The sequence below is a fragment of the Zingiber officinale genome, chromosome 4B (assembly GCF_018446385.1).
Source record: "Zingiber officinale cultivar Zhangliang chromosome 4B, Zo_v1.1, whole genome shotgun sequence".
Taxonomy (NCBI): domain Eukaryota; kingdom Viridiplantae; phylum Streptophyta; class Magnoliopsida; order Zingiberales; family Zingiberaceae; genus Zingiber; species Zingiber officinale.
Genome location: NC_055993.1, coordinates 40,430,933 through 40,451,422, shown reverse-complemented (window position 1 = coordinate 40,451,422; position 20,490 = coordinate 40,430,933). Strand labels below are relative to the sequence as shown.

Here is a 20,490-nt window from a genome sequence, read left to right as displayed (position 1 = left end):
TACTTTCTCATGTGGCTATTAGTATGACTACTAGTCCTTGGACCTAAAGTCACCATGGATCCCTACATAAGGAGTTATGTACTTTGGTTTCGTCAAACGTCATCCGTAACTGGGTGGACTATAAAGGCGATTACTGGGTATGTAACGAATTATGCAGAGGGATGTGAGTGATGTAGATGGGATCTATCCCTCCTATATGACGGGAGCGACATCGATATTCTTGATAGAGTGAGACCACGAAGTGCATGGCCATGCCCAAATGAGTCAATATGAGATATTGAGCTCATTTGATCGAGTGAGTCTACTTGGAGTTCAAGATTTAGATTGATTATAGGATGACACGGTCTATGCCTCACATTGATCAATCTAGATGTCTAGGATAGAAGGACACTTGTCATATATTGTGAGGAGTCACAATTAGTAGTCACAAGGTGATGTTGGATCTCAACATTCTTATAACTTGGGTAGTAATGATGTGTTGCTAGATACCGCTCATTACTTATGCTCCTAAATGGGTTTAGGGGCATTGCCAACGTTACAAGAACCTATAGGGTCACACACTAAGGACAACTAGATGGAGATTAGGTTCATATGATGAACCAAGAGGATTAGATTCATATGATAAATCAAATTGGATTAAGAGTAATCCTAATTGGGTTAATTGAGTTGGACTCAAGTTGATTCATGTATTCAATGAGTCTAATTTAGATTATGACTCATTGAATCAATTTAATTAAATGAATTAGATTCATTATATTAAATTGGCTTGAATTAAATGGTTGGATTAGATCAACCATGAGAGAGATTAAGTCAAGTTTGACTTGACTTGAGAGGAAGAGGAAGAGTCAAGTTTGACTTGACTTTATGCCACATCATTTGTGACTTGGCATTAAGTGGCCAATGATGAGGTGCCACATCATCATGTTTAGCACATGTGTGTGTCACCTCATGGAGGTTACAAATCTCTTTAATGGCCACACTTAATGCAAAATGGGGGTTACACTTTTGTGAAAGTGGCCGGCCACTTTTATGAAGGGAATGAATTCATTTTTCATTCAAGTGTCATTTACATCTTCTTCTTCCTCTTGCTCTCTCCTTGCTCTCCCTCTCCTCTCTTGGCCGAACACTATCTAGGTGCTAGCACACCTATTGTTTGGTCTTCTCCACCTAATTAGTTCGTGTGGATACTTCTAGAGAGTTGTCTACTTTGACAACTTGAGATCCGGCATCTCCTTGGACGAGCGAGATACGAAAAAGGACACGCATCGAAGGTATAAAAAGGTTTCCTCTTTGTAAATCTAGTGTAGATCTAGATTAGAAACTCGTACTCGTATTTTTTGTTTTATTTCTACTTCGCACGGATCCGGTGGCTTGGGGCTTCGGGGTTTCCGCGACGCGAAAAAGCGGTTTTCGCGGCCCGAAAAACCCAACAGGCGTAAGCCTAGTCTGAAGCATATTCAGATTTGGGTGGTCTAGCACGTGAGAGACACTGATAAGTTGGACATGAGTTCACTTGTTTGTGAGATATCCTAGAAAAATGAAAAGAGGTTTATAGTCCTTAAAATCAGAAGGTCATTGTTGGCACCAATGCCCGATTTAGAAAAGAACTATACTATGAACCACAAGCCCATGAGTAAAAATTGTTCTTAAGGAAATTAAAAGACACGTCTAACCTAGTACCAACTGTACAAGATGAAATATCACAAGAAACTGCAACACGTATCACAAATGATACACAATTACAGAAAGTGTCTCGTCGTAGTGGGAGGGTTGTTAGGCAACCTAAAATATTCATGTTTTGGGAAAGTCTTTGGACTCAATCCCTGGTGGACATCAACCTGATCTCCGGACATATGACGAAGCACTCCAAGATAAAGATGCAGCATCTTTGCAAAGAATACATAACTAGAATATATGTATTCTAATAGAGTCTGGGAATTTATAAAATCACCAAATGGTGTAAAAGTCATTGGGTGAAAATAAGTCTACAATAGGAAAAGAGGGATAAACAGGAAGGTAGAAACTTTCAAAGCAAGGCTTGTTGAAAAAGGAAACTTTTTACCGGTAGTCATGCTTAAGTCTATCCGGATTCTTTTATCTATGAGATTTAGCAAGTGGATGTCAAGACAGCTTTCCTTAATTGAAGTCTTGAAGAAAACATCCATATAAAGCAACCAGAAGGGTTCATTGCAAAGAGCAAAGAGCATCTTGTAAGCTCAATCAGTCTATGGACTGAAGTAAAGCTTCAAAATCTTGGAACATCCGGTTTAATGAAGTAATCCAGTTATATGAATTTATTCAGTGTCCGGATAGTCTTGTGTATACAAGAAGTGTGATGGAAACGTGGTGGTATTTCTTGTACTATACGTAGATGACATATTTGGTAGTTGGAAACAATATCAAAGTGTTGTCGGAAGTAAGGGTATAGTTGTCCAAGCAATTTAAGATAAAGGACTTGGGAGAGTGCACACATATTCTTGGGATCAAAGGGATCACATGAAAAGAATGTTGTGCTTATCCCAAGCTTCATACTATCCTAGCTCGTTTTAGCATGCAAGACTCCAAAAAAGGGTTTCTACCTTTTAGACATGGAGTAACTTTATCAAAAAGAAATGTCTCCAAAGACATCAAAGCAGATAAAGGACATGAAAGCAAGTTCCTTATGCTTCGGCTGTTGGAAAGCCTAATATATGCTATGCACGAGATCGGATATCTGTTTTGCCCAGTGTTTAGTTAGCAGATATCGAAGTAACTCAGGACCGGGACACTAGACTACTGTAAAGCATATATTGAAGTACCTGAGAAGGACTAGGGATTATATGCTAGATTACTAAGTAGATGATTTGATCTCTGTGGGTTACACGGATTTTGACCTCCAATTAGATAGGGACAATAGTAAGTCGACCTCAGGATTTTGCGTTTACTTTAGGAGGTAAAGCCATAACTATGGAGGAGTGTTAAGCATAGGTGCTTTTCAGACTCCACTATGGAAGTTGAGTATGTGGCAGCCTCAGAGGCAGCCATTAGGGGTGAGCAGTCAACCCGCCAAACCGACCAACCCGCTTATACTGACCCGAACCGAATCCAAAAAAAATAATCCGCCAGATATAGGACCGGATGTAGGGTCCTAATATTGCATTATCTGATCTAGTAGGGCCAGATAGTTTTTTATCCCAATAACCGAACCAACCCGATCCGTGATCACCCCTACTTGTAACAACTAATGTTGATAAGCTATTACACGTTGTAGCAACTACTGTCGATAAGTTGCTACACGTTGTAATAGCTATTTCTGATTAACTGCTATAACATGTAATGAGTAATGTCTATTATCATTTTAAATTTTATTTTTTTTGTTATATTTATATTTATATTTTATATTTCATTAGATATAGGGTCGGATATCCAAATAACTGACAACCCGTTGGATATCTGATACATAAGAACCGCCGGATATAGGGCCGGATGTAGGTTCCGATTTTGCATTATCTGATCTAGTAGGGTCGGATAGCTTTTTAGCCCAATAACTGAACCAACCCGATCCATGATCACCCCTAGCAGTCATAGAAACTGAATGACTCAGTAACCTCAAGATGAACTTAGATATGATTTCTGGTTTGTCCAAATATTATTACAATTTATTGTAATAATAATGGTGCAGTAACAAACTCGAAGAAACCATGAGTCCATAAGGCAAATAAACACAATAGAGCGCAAGTACCACCCAATACGAGAAATCGTATAAACGAGGAGAAGTTGTTGTCGCCTATATTGCGTCAAATGATGACCTATAGATCCTTTCACTAAGGCCCTTAAGGCAAGAGCTTTTGATGGGCATGTTGAAGGGTTGGGAATCAAATGTATGACAACAGATATGGCAACTTAGTTTTTTAGTATAAGCGGGAGATTGTTAGAGAGTATACTAAAAGCCTAGCTTTTGGTATAGACATTTATCTAGAAATAAGAATCACATTGGTCAAATGTCTACATTTATGATAAATGTAGTTGTTCAATTAATTTATATTGTAGATAACATGGTGTGTGATGTTACACACAGAGGATCATGTTATCAGCACCTTATAAATTATAAACAGTAGCTCATGACCAAGATGGAAAGGAATAAACCATTGGAAGGTCGTAGTGTAATTAGGTATTAGTTTATCTTAACTATATAATTACACTAATACACTTAGAGTGTATTGAGTAGGATCATTAGAGGTCATTTCTTTTTATACTGACTTTATAAAGGAACAAAGACCTCAGTTATTATGGAAGTGTGTGCTCTTAATCCTAATATAATAACAAGCACATATATTTGATATTTATTTCTTTAATTTATCAATGGGTGAGATTTAGTTCGATAAATCAATAAGCCCGATAAGTTGGGAAATGATATCACTTATAGTGTGTGTTGTTGATTATAGAAGGAAACTGTGTCCTAGTGATCTAGGTTGATAATGTCCCCAAGAGGAGCTCATAAGGATTATCATGTTAAACCCTACAGGTGGACTTAGTCCGACATGACGATAAGGTTGAGTGGTACTACTCTTGGACTAAGATATTAATTAAGTGAGTTGTCAGTAACTCATTTAATTAATGGGCATTCGACATCTTAAACACAGGGAGACTAACATACTCATAATAAGAAGGAACCCAAAATGTAATTTGGGATTAGTGCGGTAGTTCAATAATAATTCTTTAGTGGAATGAATTATTATTGATGGAATTAAATTATGTGTTCGGGGCGAACACAGGAAGCTTAATTTCATCGGGAGACCAAAACCAATTCCTCCTCTCGGTCCCTATCGTAGCCTCTTGTATATAGAGATTTATACCCACCACATACCCACCTTCTTACCCAACCTATAGGGGCCGGCCAAGCCTAAAGGTTGAGCCTTAAGGTGGCCGACCAATTGCTTGGAGCTCAAGCTTAGGTGGCCGACCACATCATATTAAAAAGAGTTTTTTATTAAAATTATTTCTTATGTGGGTATCATGATTTTAAAAGAGAGTTTGAAATTTAAATCTTTCCTTTTATAGTTTTCTACAAAAGATTAAGAAAAGATTTGAAATCTTTCCTTATTTGTAGATTGAAAGGTGGATTTTAATTTTGAGAAAACTTTCCTTTTTTAACCATGTTCATGATTTAAAAGAGAGTTTAAAAATTAAATATCTCTTTTATAAGTTTCTACAAAAGATTAAGAAAAGATTCATATCTTTCCTTATTTGTAGATTGAAAGGAGATTTTAATTTTTAGAGATAACTTTCCTTTTTGAAAATTATCCACATGTTTAAAAAAATGATTTTAATTTATAAAATTTCCTTTTTATAATCCACCATGAAGGGAAAAATTATTAGAGAAATTTTTTATAAATTTCCGGAAGCAAATTAGGAAGTTTTAATTTGTGTTTAAAATTTTATTTGCTTGGAGATTTGAATGTGGCCGGCCATTGTAATTGAAAAAAGGAATTTAATTTTAATTAATTAAATTTTTCTTTTTCATGGCAAAAGAATTAAGGAAGTTTTTATTTAAATTTCCTTATTTGCCAAGATCAAGGATTATAAAAGAAGGGGCATAGGTGTCTTCATGGCTAACGACTCTATTATTTTTCTCCTCTCTTTTTCTCCTTGGGTGTGGCCGGCCCCTCCTCTTTCTCTCTTCTCCATCTTGTGGCCGAACCTCATCTCATCCTTGGAGTCCTTGTGGTGGCCGGATCTTGCTTGGAGAAGAAGGAGAGAAAAGGAGGCAATATTTCTAGCATCCCTTGGAGTTTGGTGGTGGCCGAACCTCTTCATCTTTGGAGGAGCTTTTGGTGGCTGAAACCTAGAAGGAAGAAGAAGGTGCTTGGTGGTTCTCATCTCGGAAGATCGTTGCCCACACAACGTCCGAGGTTAGAAGAGGAATACGGTAGAAGATCAAGAGGTTATTTTTGCTTACAAAGAAAGGTATAACTAGTAATTATTTTCCGCATCATACTAGTTTTCTTTGTATAGTTATTTTTGGAAATACCAAACACAAGAGGCATATGATTCTAGAGTTTTCAGATATGTTTCGAGGTTGTGTTTCTTTTCTTTTACTTTTCGAATTTGTGATTCGATTGTTCTTTTTGGTTAACCTAGAGTTATTTAAGGAAATTAAATATTAGCTTTCCTTAAAAGGCTTTGTCTAGGCGGTGGTGGTTGCTCCCATATCCAAGAAGGTCATGTGTCTCGACATGCAGTCCTGGAAGTCAATTTTGGAAATTAATATTTAATGGAATTAATAACATAAGTGGATTTGAATCAATAGTGTTAAGTTCCGCTTGCGATTCAAATCTAAACTATTAAGAACAGATAAGTTAAATTTGGAATCAATGATGTTAAGTTCCGTCTGCGATTCCTAATTTAACTTCTAAAGAACACAATAGGTTATTTAAGGAAAGGTTCGACACTTGTACAAAAAAATTTTGTACAGTAAAACCGATACGTTTTCCTAGGACTAACCAACATATTTTATGTTTATCTATGTAGAGATTAAAACATATTACTGAATATCAAATCGAGCATCATCTAGGGATTACTTTTGATAAGGGAAGTAGTTCCATGAATGTATTAAGTCTTGAATCTAGGGTACAACGAGATTTAGTAGCTTATGATACAATGATGACTACTTAATCATCCTAATAGGTGCATTGAATTGTAACGACCCAGCCCTTTGGCCTCTTGGGCGGCCCTTGTGGCGGCTCTTATTCGTCGGCCCATTTGGCAACCTCTAATGTCGTCGACCGACGACTCTTTGGCCGTGTCGTTACTCACTAGGACTTTCCACCCCTGGCAGTGGATTTTTTGCCTTCCCCAGGATTCGAACTTTAGACCTCCAGGCTAAGTAATAGAGTTTATGAATCCTGGTAGCCAAGTAAGTGACGCTCACTTGGCTACCGGGATTCATAAAATCTACTACTTTGACTCCACTGCCAGGGGTGGAAAGTCCTAGTGAGTAACGGCACGGCCAAAGAGTCGTCGGTCGACGACATTAGAGGTCGCCAAATGGGCCGAGACATAAGGGTCACCAGTTGGGCCACCACAAGGGCCGCCCAAGAGGCCAAAGGGTCGGGTTGTTACATGAATAGTTTTATATGTAGGTTTATTCGCAAGTCGCATGACGTTCAACTCTGTATGGAAGCCTAGTATGGTGATATGATGGATCACATGAGTTGTGATCTAGTGATGAAAATCGGGGGGAGATCTCCTAGTCCACATTTGTGTGGACCAGGGGATGGACCACATGGAATTGCGGCCGGATCATGACAACGATCCACCACAATTGATTGTGATCCCTCCTTGGGTTCACCGTTCCTTCAGGTTATAGTTTGGGTTGGGGCGGGTGACCGGAGGCTGCCCGAAGGCCACCCCACTTGACAACCAGCAACTTGGTCACTTGCCCACCACCAACGGCCTCTGGCCACCCGCCCCGACCCAAACTATAACCTGGGGGGAGGGACGGTGAACCCAGGGAGAGATCACAATCAATTGCGGCTGAATCACCGCCACTATCCGGCCGCAATTCCATGTGGTCCATCCCTTGGTCCACAAAAATGTGGACTAGGAGATATGGTCCCATGAAAATTAAATGCCCTTGTATGCAAGTAAGAGATAGTAGTAACTTATGCCCACTATGAGGCATTCATACATGTAAGTAACTTATGCCTATTATGGGGCATTTATATATGTAAGTAACTTATGCTCACTGTAGGACATTAATATATGTAACTTATGCCCACTATAGGGCATTCATATGAAGGTTAGTAACCCCTAATGTTAGTAATCCCCCATTCTTATCTTATCCTATAAATTCATACTTCTTGTGTAAAGTATGTGTGTGAGAAAAGAAAAAAAAGGGAAGGGAGTCTAAAAAGAAGAGAGCGGTAGTCTCTATCTTGTTGAGAAGAACAAAAGAAGACTATCATCACACATCACCAGATTAAGGGTTAAAACATTGTGACCTAATATTGATAGTTCAAGATACGTGAATATCATCTTGACTTCAAGTAGTTTGTGGCTAGGGTTCACAATAATTTCAAAGGTTTGCAGTGTCGGAGATTAGTGCATCACCAACTAAGGTACAAATTTAATTTCCACAAAGTAAAGGTAAATTTATGTGTTTTACTTTTATCAACACCTAATAAAAGTGGACGGCGAACCGAAGACTTTGCGAACAACTTCTTAAGGTTGTACCCACTGCTCTAATCTAATTGCACTTCTTTTTTTTTATCTCAAACACCCCAAATGTGGAAAATACCAATCAATGTTTCAGTTCATACAACAGAATTTACAGTTTTGAAGAAAAGATGAAAACATATGAAATTTGTACAATCACCCGTTATTATGGTTAATCAAAGCATGTGTAGGATCATTACATTGCTCCATGCAGACTTGAATCAAGAGAATCGACAAGTTGCCCATGAGTCCACCTCCTCAACATCTCCAATGCAGCCTTTGGCTGGTCCATTGGAACCATATGCCCTGCATCATGAACCTGTGGCAAGCATGACAAATTAAGCGAAGACATCAAGTGTGCTAAGTATGAACAAAATCCATCAGATGAAACCGGTTCGAGAATGTGGGTAAACATCAATCAGCACAAGCATGGAAGATACCTTGAGGAAGCTCAGAGGTCCATGGGTTTTCAGAATGCCAGATTCAGCACCATCCAACAAAAATGGCACCTCGGGTGAAGACACAAACTCTTGACGGCCAGACCATTCCATGTTATGAACCCATCTTGAATTTCCTACTCAAATGAACATGTAAAGAAGTTAAAGGATGAAGAGCAACACTCATTTAAAGGTGAAGTTTATAGGGAATCATGCAGATTTCTCTTGCTCTCACATAATTTCTTTGAATAATACCTCTAACTCATAGAGGATTCTTTGGTTTCAAGAGGTTTTAAATATCTTTTCAGCTCTTACATACACTGATATTTAACCAACTATTTATGGTTCTTTTTTCCTTTTTGTTTTTTGGAATAAACAACAATTTGTGTCTAAGCTGCAATTCATTGTACTTGCACAAGGAAAGACAACTTTTGTAGCAGAGCCTTACCGAGCCAATTGCAGATTAAATCATATTCACCGGCGTACACAAGCAACTTAATGCCATCCTCTAGAAGAGCAGGAATACCTACTTCCAAATTCCTCATCCAGTCCACCATCATGGCTTGATACACAGTGGTACTACATGAGACAAATTCTATGTCTCCAACTCCGAGAGCATCTCTAACGGACTTCTCATTAAGGAACTTCTCCATGTTAGAGAAATCATAACATAGACTTCCTTCACATTGCTTCCTAATGTCGTAATACTACATAAATTTTGTGCAGTGAAGTTAGCAAACTTGCTATCAGCATTAAATTTTAGTTAATTCGTTGCAATTTACTCACATTGACTTGTCCGATAATATTCATGATTGAGTTGAATATAGAATTGCAAACTACATATGAAACTAAGCAGGAAGTTGTCCCAGATGTACCTGATAGATTAAATCACCATCAACAACTTCACATTCAGAAAACATATAAACATGGAAACTTGAGGATTTGTAGTTCTAACCGTTGGGTTATAGATAGTATTGACAGTACATAGTGAAAATACTTCTCGAGATAGGCTAATAATAACATAGATTTACAAATGGTATGCACTTTGAAAATAACTTGTGATTTGATACGATGAGGATAAATGAGATGCAACGCAAGTTGAGTTCAAAATTTTTTTCTTTTTAAACAATATTGTGAATGTTCAATCCAAAAGTGAAATATTGATTCTAGAGGTAACCGAATAAATATTTCAAAATCCTAAAATGCAAGATAGGAATAGTTACCGCAAAGTTTAATTGCTAGTTGGCATGCAGGATAGATCTTGTTGATCCGATCATAGTCCGATTTTTGTATTAAACCATTATCTAATGCATAATCCGTGTATGCTTTGTATTGTATTTCAGGGTCAGTAAGCCCATTGCCTATAGCAAAGCCCTGCCATATTGCTCGTTCAGTCAGAAGTTTGTGAAAGACGATAGGTGTGCAATGAACAAGACCTAAACTATTTCTCTCGAAGGACAAGACCTAAACTTGAAAAGTGAACCACCTTCAAGTTAATGCGAATGCCTTCACAGGCTTTGTTTCCACGGTGAATTCTGCTTGCAAGTGCAGGGATATAGTGTCCAGCATATGATTCTCCAGTTATATAGAAGTCATTGTTCACATATTCAGGGTGCTCCTTAAAGAAAACCTGAGATCATAAAGTGACATAACTAATATTAACTTCTAGAAAGAAAATCTGAGATCATCAAGTGACATTATTAATATTAACTTCCAGATAAGAAAGATAGAGATCATAGAAATGACAGAATCATGTGTCTTGTAGTTGTTTCTTTCAGTGTTCAATCACTTCTATCGACTCAATAGGATTGATCATTTATTTTAATAAAGATTCATGTTAATTGAAAGAAAAATCAAACTGCACGGAATGTCAATAACTACTAGGTCGATGATTCTAGATAAAGGATCGCAAATTTCTGGTTCCAAGTCATATTATTGTCCTATTTGACAAGGAAAATCTGGAATGGCAACCATATATTATACTTGAATGCTATGTTTTCTCTATTATTTCAAAATGTATGTTTGAAATAAAAGGATAGAATTCTCCTGAATTCCTCAACTTCAAAGTTTTTGGATGAGAAAAAGGAATGAGAATCATCTGCCACAAAACAGCTTAACAATTGTATTTGTCTATGATGAAAATGCATGAATTTTTTGCAAATGCTTTCGAGTACAACTTGATTACCTGAAGAAAATCATATAGGTCATTGCTGACTCCAGCCTCATCATGTCGAATGTCACGTTTGTCTGTGGTATAGCTGAAACCGGTTCCAGTTGGTTGATCGACATATAAAAGGTTGGATACCTGTAGAATTGATCATCAAAACAAATAAAATAGCAAACAGAAAGAAACCATCCATCTTTGTAATGTTATAAGGTATTCAACTGGAGATACGAAATGAGCTTTGGGATATTGCAGCTTATATATTTCTTGCTGCAACTTTACTTTCAGGCATAGATTGTTTGGGCTTAAAGGTGATGGCTCGAGAAATTTTCATAAGACATAAACCGGTTGAATATGATTGCCTCTAAAGCATAACAGAAAATAAAGTATGGAATTTATGTGACAATCCACTTAACCAAATAATTACAAGGTGAAAAGGAAACTATACCTTATCCCACCCAAAGTCATTCCATACAAGGGACATGTTTTTGGCAACACTAAATGGACCATTCTCGTAGAAAATGGCCAATTCACTGCTGCAACCAGGCCCTCCAGTCAACCAGATAACAACTGGATCGTCCTTGTGATGCCTCGATTCAAAGAACAAGTAGAACATCCTACAGCAGATCGATCAAAAGAATCATTAGGACATTATCGTATCAGGCATCAGGAAGAACCGGAGCACAATGAAAAGCAATGCCCCTAAATCATAGAAAACTCGTAAAGAAAAAAAAATAAAATAAAAAATCACAGCTTTACTAATGCATTACACAACGCTTTAATCCAACCCAACTTCGCATCAACAATCAAACAGTGAATCCGAAACGAACAGCAAAACCCCTGAGGGCAAAGGGAGAAGGGAAAAAAAAAAAAAAAAACCCTCACCTTGCGGCGTGGGAATGCGGGAGAGCGTAGTAGCCAGCGTGGTGGCCGAGCACGTCGACGGACGGATCCTCAGAAGACAATCCCGGCAGGCTGAACCGCTTCTCCACGAGTCTCCCGTGGGCGAGCTCGAGGCCGCCAGGATGACGACCTCCGAGGGAGGAACTCTCTTTCGGGAGGAGGTTGAACGCGCGGATAAGCCTCTCGGCCTGCGGGCCAGGGAAGGTCGCGTGAGAGGGCAAATCGAGCTGTTGAGGCATCGCCAAAGCGGCATCGGCGAGGGCGAAGGAAGGGAGGTTCGCCGATGCGGCGAAGAGGGCCAAGAAGAGGAAGAAAGGAGCCATCTTTGGTGAGGAGGAAGGCAATGCGAAAGGGGAATTTATAGGGAGAGAAGGATCTGAGCTGTGGAGGCGTATGTTGGAGAAGCCATTGCTTGCAGGAAAACTCTCGCCTTTTCCTTCCTCAATTTATCAGTCGTCCCGCGAGAAGCGGACCCAACTTTAAACACTACTTTTATTTTATTTTAATCAAAGATATATATATATATATATATATATATATATATATATATATATATATTATTATTATTATTATTATTATTATTTTTATTTTTTTACTCCAGATATATCAATCACAGACCGGTCATCAAATAAATTTGAAACGTGAGCCTCCTCAATTAGCAGTCAATATTTTAGATTTTTTATTTCATAATAGAAAAATATTTTATATTACATTGTAATTGAGATTCAAATTATGAATATTTAAGACACTATCTGAGCGTCTGTTGCACCGCAGTCTAACGATAAGAATTATCCCTTGTTATATCAATCATTCTGGTAATAACTATGACCTATAACTACTCTTTTTGTAACCTATACATTAGGATTCCATTTATAATATGAACACATGTGTTGATATTGCCAGTTATAACTATTAAAATATGAGGAGGTCATTTAGTTCCAATATATATATATATATATATATATATATATATATATATATATATATATATATATGATAGGATATTTTTTTATTATACTAATTTTAATAAAAAGGTGCGTATTTAATTTATGATGTTTTATTTGGAAGAGCAGTTGAGTGTGCTTATTGAGTTACTATTCAATTATTTATGACTGCATTGCACGCTAAGGCAACCTCAAATATCCTTGGGCATCCTTTGTAAATTAAGGGAAATCAAGCCCACGGATTGACACGTATATAAAAATATCTCGTTAGATAATATACTAGAATAAAATAATTTTTAATTTATTTATTTGTATTTTCTCATGGAATCGATGATACTAAATGAGTAATATCATCTTTTATTCTAATAATAAATTAAAGAAAATCAAGCTAAATTAAGAAAATCTGACAATAATGTTTCAAGCTAAATTAAGGGACATATGCCCCATTGTAAATTAATGGAAATTAAGCTAAAGTAAGGGTTGAAATCCATATAATATTATTTAATACCGTCGGTATCTAGCCTATGCCAGATCAGTGGCACGTGTCTACATCATTCAACCAATCTCGACACTGCGGGTCAATTGTCCGAGCCTGTGTGGGTTGCGGGTGCCGAACAATTGCCCAAGTTTGAGCCTGAGTACCGAGTATCTCAATCGCCCGAGTGTTAATTGTCCAAGTTTGAGCCTGAGTACCATAAAAACATAGAGTGCTTGCTGGATCTTACAGATGATCCACCAGCACAAAACTGAATTCTATCTCACATTATTTCAAACTTCAACATTTTGAGACCCATAAGCAAATATTCCGGAAGATTTATTTTCAAGAATCAAATTGACAGAGCTAAAACAAGATCCAAAACGTGCACAATCACACTACAAAATCTGAGAATACAAGACATATCTTGGAAGGTAACTTGCTAGGTTGAATTGTAGACGCAAAGGAGAAAACTCAGTTCTTTACTCATCTGTTACACATCCTCGCGAAGCAGATTGCACATTCTTGATGTACTGCAAGCAAAGACAATCGGTAAGGGGGTAAATCTAAAATATCAAGGAAATAGGGGATGACCGAACCAATATCACGACTCCCAACTCTAAAAGTTTAAACAATCATGTGGCAAAAGGCGAATACGCTCGCCCCAGCGCTTTCGCCAGCCCGCCTCAAGACCAACATGGAGGAGGTAAATCAAGGTGACTGAAAAGGCAAGTGACAAGAAAGTTTAAACAATCCTGAATCTATAATACCTTGTAGAGAATTCCTCGGGTTGCTTTCAGAGGCGGTGGAGTCCAATTTTTTCTTCTCTCAGCCAACTGCTCCTCTGTCAACTGAACGTCCATTCTTCGTTTCACCACATCGATGGTGATTATATCGCCATTTTGGATGAGACCAATTGGGCCACCTTCCTGAAATGAGTATGTCTCTTAGGAATCAAACAGTAGCTAAGTATAATCAATTAATGTGATGTGTTTGGATGGATGACAGGAAAGGCTACTTCGTTCCCTATCAGCTATGATGCAATAGCTATTCGTGTGCTTGTTTGGCAACACAAATGATGAGGAAAAATAATTTCAATGGATTTATGATTTCCCCCAAGTCCAGCTAAACTATTCCTCGCATTATCCCTCAAACTTATAATTCCTAGTTTATCAGAAATGCCTTTACACGACAATACCCTAGAGTTAATCCCTCAAAAAGCCCTTGCTACGTTCAGCTCATTCAAGCGACATAATACTATCATCTTCCCCTGACAACCCAAGTTCACTACATAGACAGCTGGGACTTCTCTTCCTCCAGGCAAACATCTGACTCTACACAGAATGCCACCAAGTCTTCTCTTCTAACTCGACCCATAATCTTCCCTCCCTAATGCCAACTCCATTCTTCCCTGTCCTTAGAGCCTTCTTCTCCCGCTCCAGCAATTTGGCAGGCAACCAGTCTTTCTCCCATGTGAACCACTTATAGATCATACGTTACAGATAAAAAAACACTCCCAGTTCCTAGTAGCCACTTGAATCTGGCATGGAGCTTAGAAAAAAAAAATCTTTTTCTCTAATGGGCTGTTAGAATCTTACAATTCACAATTTGTATCTTATGCTACATTATCATCCACATTTAAAATAATATGTGAATTGAAAATGAAAAAAAAAATTGATGATTTAATTCAGTTTAATTAAATTCCATAACTGAAAGATGACCTTGGCCCTGAACTGAAAAACCTTTCTGTGGAGCATTCCCCAATCCCCAGGTATCATATAATTCTCGAAGTTGTCTCCAATGAATTAATTAATCATATTAACCACAAATGAGATATAAGTCTTGTAACTGCGAGTTAATTTAATTTCCCTACTACTCTTCTGTACGTTTGACTGGAATCATATTATTTTGGTATTATGCCGATGTTTCGATACACGGTGTCAGTAATGGATTGGAGTTGACGAAGGGATAAAACATAGGAAGGAGTTTGTGCCGAGAATGATTTTTAAATCTTGTATCATGCTAAGTGAAACAATTGAAACATATCATTCCGATAAATTGTCGAAACTCAATACCACTCAACACAGACAATGTTTTCTTCCTTTGCTTCATCTCCTTCCTCCTTCAAACTCCAATATGTCATCGACACCATGAATCGAAGCATCGGTACGATGCAAGAACAATATCTTTCCAATCAAAGACTAAAACTATGACACGGCTCGAGATTTTGAACCTTGGCAGCGAGAAGTATCGAGTTTTGGTGATTTAACAAAACAATATATTTCGACCATTTCGATTGACACAATAAGAAATTTCAAACCATGCTTCCATATATCATCAGTTAATGGTCTCCTTGTCCTAGTATCAATTTGACATAAATTAGGATGCCAACTAGATTGGTTCCTAGCATATCAAACTCCTTGGGCATATCAACCATATGATTTTGTTAAGAGATATGTGCATGTCTCTGTTGAGCAAATAACCTTTATTTAAGAAAATACTAAACATCCCCAAGTCTTTGGTTTAAGAATGCTAATGGAGATACTATTTCAGTTGTGTGATGCCAATGAATTATCACTAGTGATGATGACGCCATCTATATGATATGCTTTTTTGACTCAAAGGTGAAATAGTGAGTGATTTGTTATACACAAATCATGACAAACTGAAAGAAAAAGATAAATCTCTAAACCAATACATCAGAGATTGTTTTAACCCATAAAAGTATTTCTACACCTAGCACAATAGATTGGGTAGCCTAAGCAACAAACAAGTTGCTTCATATAAAGCTCCTTATTGACTTTATCTTAAAGGAAGGAGTTCTTAGCATCTAGCTGACAAAGAGAGTAATGAAAGACACTTGTCAAGATGAGAAGAGACAACAATCTTGGCCAGGAGAGAAAAGGTGTCAACACGCATACTATTATAAAACCATCAAGCAACACTTAAATATTCTCAAAATGGCAAAAAGTTGATAAGAGGAATGATGATCAACAATTCTTAAAGCCTTTGACATTCTAAAAGATAATGTTTGTATTCTCATAACTCTCCTTTCAAGAATAAAAGTATTTTCCCTGATTTGAAAATAAATCAAATCACCCTAAAAGTAGTTAAAATTAATTAAGAACTAATCACTGGTCATAGAAGTAAGGTAGGGTTGTAAATGAATAGGATGTTCATGAACAATTTTGATGAGAGTCCATTTATGTTCGTTAGATAGTATAAAATATATAAAATAAACATGCTTGACTACTGGAGAGCTTAGCTCCTTAACATCCATGAACAATGCTTGTGAACAATTTATGAATAAGTTTATTTATTATCTAAATTTTAATTTTCATCTTATTTTTTATTTTTATTCAAATACATATCAGATATAATATTCTACAAATGTTTGTGTTTTTAAAATATCTTAATATGCTAAAATGGGAAAACAATATGTTAAAATCTCTTTCCAGTTGAGCTCAATAAGAAGCTCAAGCTCGACTCAAGCTCATTTAAGATTTTTAATAAAGAGACTTGAACAAGCTAGATAAGTAAATTGATAAGCTTGAACGCAACCAAATTTAGCTGGTTTACACCCCTAAATAGAAGAACAACGATATTTTGACCCAAACTCTTACGGTACATCTAGTTCATATGAATAGTTAATTTATTCACTATCAAAATCTAAGAAATAAGTAATTCCATTTTTTATTACAACATAAATTCAAATACTAAATTCATTGGAATTGTGATCCCTAATTATTCTTGTTAGCTATAGTTGCTTTATAACTCCATTCTCAATGGATACGTATTCTCTCTATTCAATTCTCTAAGGAACTTAGAATAGATATTTTAAATAAGGTAAACTGAGCAAACTGGACGCGATAAGGACCGTGATTGATTTAGGTCCATTAGGCGGGTTATACAAGTTGGAGGAACTAGGTGGATGTGAACAAACTATGTCAGTTGGATTGGCAAGACAGATTGATTGGACAGAATAGGTTGGGCAGGTAGGCAAATAGGGTTGTCAATGCATGCTAAGCTAGCTAAACAGGTTCAATAAGCCAAGCGAGCCAAACAGATTGAGCTAGTTAAGTTGTGCGGTCAGTCAAAAATTTAAATTTCGCTTTAAAAGGTGCATTGATTTGTGGTTAAATCAATCATTGATTAGGGCTGATTCTATGAAATTTAAAAAAGGTTCAATTTGCATTTTTTGTTAGTTGGAGTTGTTTTAGAGTTAGATTAAAGTTGTTCTTTGTGTCAGAGTTTATTTAATCGTGGTAGGATTGAACTCAAATTAACCTTGGGTTAAATTGAGTCTCTAATTGGATTGTTAATGGATCTATTAGTGTACTGTGGAGTTCAGTTTGGGTCCCAAATTGAGTCTGATTTGGACTCCAAATGATTATTTTATGATTGAACAGATAATGAATCTATTTGATTGGTTTAAATTTTTTTTTTACTTAGAGGGAGTATCTGAGTACTTTATCCACTTTATTTTAGGCATAATTTTTTGATTTTATTTTGAAAAATATGTGCTTGATTTATATTTTAAGCCGAGTTGGATTGAATTCGGAGAATCAGATTGCTTTGGATGGTTCTAAGAGGATAAAAGGGTTATTGATTAATTTAAATGAAGGATTAATAAATCCTATTTCTTTTGCTTTTCCCTCTCCCAACCAAATAACCGATCCTAGGCGCTAAACCCTGTTTTCTATTTGTTGTGCAGCATGAACCCCATCAACTGGCAACCCTCAACCTCCACCTCCTTCCCTCTTGATACTCGCACTGATGCCTCTTCTCCTTGCCTCATCTATCATGAGTTCTCTTTCCCCTTGTTTAGTGCATGCAATGAGTTAAGTTCTTTGCACTCATTAAGTTTTTTTTATGTTCTAGTTGATCATCAGGTTGTGAATTTGTGCATGTATTTAATCTCATTCAGGTAGGTTGAATTTCCTATGTGCAACTCAGGTACGACTGAATTTGTTGAGATTGTCATCATGGTCAAAGCAAACTTGAAAAGCTGAAAATAGCCAACTTTTACACCTCACTTCTGATGTGAGATCAAACAAAAATATAAAACAAGGAAATAACAAAAAATCAACCTTGTACCTTTTGTGGACCGTGAAAAAGCATGCACTTTATTTCATTCACACCAAGTGAAACACTTAATGTAAAACAGAGGTACTAGCATTTGACGTGTGAAGAAGAAGATGGTCGACCAAACTTCAACAGCAGCTCCTTGGAGAGGAGAGACCTTGGATGACAAGGTCAACAACACTAACAACAGAGGGAGAAAGAGAGGAGAGTAGGTTTCTAAACAAACATTTTCCCATTCTTCTTTATCTCAACCTAGACTATATATTTATAGCTAATTGAGATTCACTCCAGCCATTGGATCAAAATATTAGTTAGAGATCTAGTCTCAACTAATTGCCATGAGATCCAAAATTCAAAAGAGTACAACAACACCAATCACGTTTTATCCCATTAGGTAGGGTCGACTTTATGAATCCTTTTATGCCATTGGGCTCTGCCCCTACTATTTAAGACATATCTCTCAACCCCTCTATCCTTTTACAAAAATGGTTCTAAATATTTAACGGATAACTCATCATCTCTTATCCTAAAAATTGTCTTATTACCAAGGTTTAAAATCTTGACCCATGTTGAGGTTTCGGTCCCAGACCGGAATGATACGGTTTCGGTATTGTATCGTGCCTAGAGCTGTCAGATGGGCTAACCCATGGCAGGACAGGTCGATCCATGGCGGGCTAGCCATTTGGCGGAGTGGGGCAAGCCGGCCCGTCATCTTGGCAGATTGGGAAATCCCCAACCCAACCCAATCCAAGGCGGATTACGGGTTAGGCGGGTCAACCTGCGGGCCCATAAAAAATTTTAAAAAAATTTAAAAAAATTCATATCTTCAACGTTTTACTTTAGAAAGACTTCATCAATCAAATATATCTTAAAAAAGATATTTTAAATGTAAATGGATACAAACGAGTATACATATTTAATGAAAAGTACTATCTTTATTTCAAAATTATAGCAAAGAGAGATAATAAATTGACATAAAACTTAGTTCACATGTGTTTTTCAACCCACGAGCCAACCTACGCCCGTCATGGCCAACCCGCGCGGGTCACAGGCCTAGGCGGATCAGCCCGCAACGGGCTTGGGTTAATAAAATTCCAACTCAACTCGCTTAAATTGTTTGGCGGACCGAGCCAACTCGATGAGTCCAATCCAAATTGACAGCTCTAGCCGTGCCGATACAATTTCGGTATTTTTTTATTTATATATAGTAATTATTAGATAAATATGTTTATTGCATATAATTTAAAAATAAGTTATATATTGATTTTATATAAGTTCTTTGAACAACTTAATATGGTTAGAAAAAAATAATTAAATGTAGTTTTCTTTAAAGATGTATTAATAACTCAAATTAAAATTGATACATCATAATTATATAAATTAATTGTTTATATTTAATTAATTATTAATTTAAATCTTATATATTTAAAATAAAAAAAAATCAATTAAACAGCTAAAAAAATACAAAATAATAATAATAAATTATCATAATATAAATATGATTTATTAGAATTTTTAAATAAAATTTAAAATAGTAAAAAAGAATTTTTATAATATCATATCAATTAATAATTTTTTAAAAAATTATTAATATAGTTTTTATATATTTTATAGGGATAATTTAATTAGGGTTTATAAAAGTTTATTCAAAATATCACATCTTAGTTGGGAATTGTTTGAATTAATTAAATCCTTTTTTCTTTCATAACATGACGCACCATAGCTAGTCCCATGAGCGGCGCCAGAAGCTTCGCGCGAAGCTTCCGGCGACGGCAGAGGCGTCGCGCGACACTTCCGGTGCCGACAGGCGTCGTGCGACGCTTCCGGTGTCGATAGAGATGGAGGCATCGTGCGACGCTTCCGGCACTGACAGAGGCATCCCACGATGCTTCCAGCACCACTGGAAGTGTTGCAGGACGCTTCCGATGGCGCCAGAACCGTCCCACGACGCTGGAAGCACTAAGAGACGCCTCTGCCTCTGCCGGTGCCGCGGAGGCATCCCGCGATCGTCGATCGTGCGCAGATGACGCACGCGAAATTTATTTGTGTGCAGTGCCCGTTACTCTTTCGCACCAAAATAGTAAATTCCAACGGTTTCGAGCGACACGGCTCGACACTTCAAAACTTGCTTATTACATCTAATATTGCCAAAATTCAAAAGAGTATTAAATTAAATTCAACTTATTTTATTTTGATTTAGATCAATTTTGAAAAAAAAATATTAATTTTCCCAAGATTTTAATAATAATTAGCCAACGTTTGTAAAAATATTCCAAAATTATAGTC

General features: G+C 36.9%; 2 protein-coding genes across 2 annotated transcripts in view; both read right to left on the bottom strand.

Annotated features, from left to right (window-relative positions):
• Positions 1-8,238: 8,238 nt before the first annotated feature.
• LOC121974980 (serine carboxypeptidase-like) lies at positions 8,239-12,139 on the bottom strand. Its single transcript, XM_042526296.1, has 9 exons — positions 11,683-12,139; positions 11,246-11,414; positions 10,819-10,938; positions 10,120-10,263; positions 9,857-10,007; positions 9,420-9,508; positions 9,082-9,340; positions 8,637-8,770; positions 8,239-8,515 (listed from the first exon to the last, which is right to left on the bottom strand). Exons 1-9 carry the CDS (start codon positions 12,021-12,023, stop codon positions 8,393-8,395), a joined length of 1,530 nt encoding a protein of 509 aa, XP_042382230.1. The 5' UTR covers positions 12,024-12,139; the 3' UTR covers positions 8,239-8,392.
• A 1,200-nt stretch (positions 12,140-13,339) lies between these two features.
• LOC121974979 (dihydroxy-acid dehydratase, chloroplastic-like) overlaps positions 13,340-20,490 on the bottom strand; it is a 31,049-nt gene continuing 23,898 nt past the window's right edge. Inside the window, exons 13-14 of the mRNA XM_042526295.1 lie at positions 13,890-14,048; positions 13,340-13,652 (exon numbers count right to left, since the gene is read on the bottom strand). Coding sequence (XP_042382229.1) covers positions 13,602-13,652; positions 13,890-14,048 — 210 coding nt within the window. The 3' untranslated portion in view covers positions 13,340-13,601. The remainder of the gene's footprint in view (positions 13,653-13,889; positions 14,049-20,490) is intronic.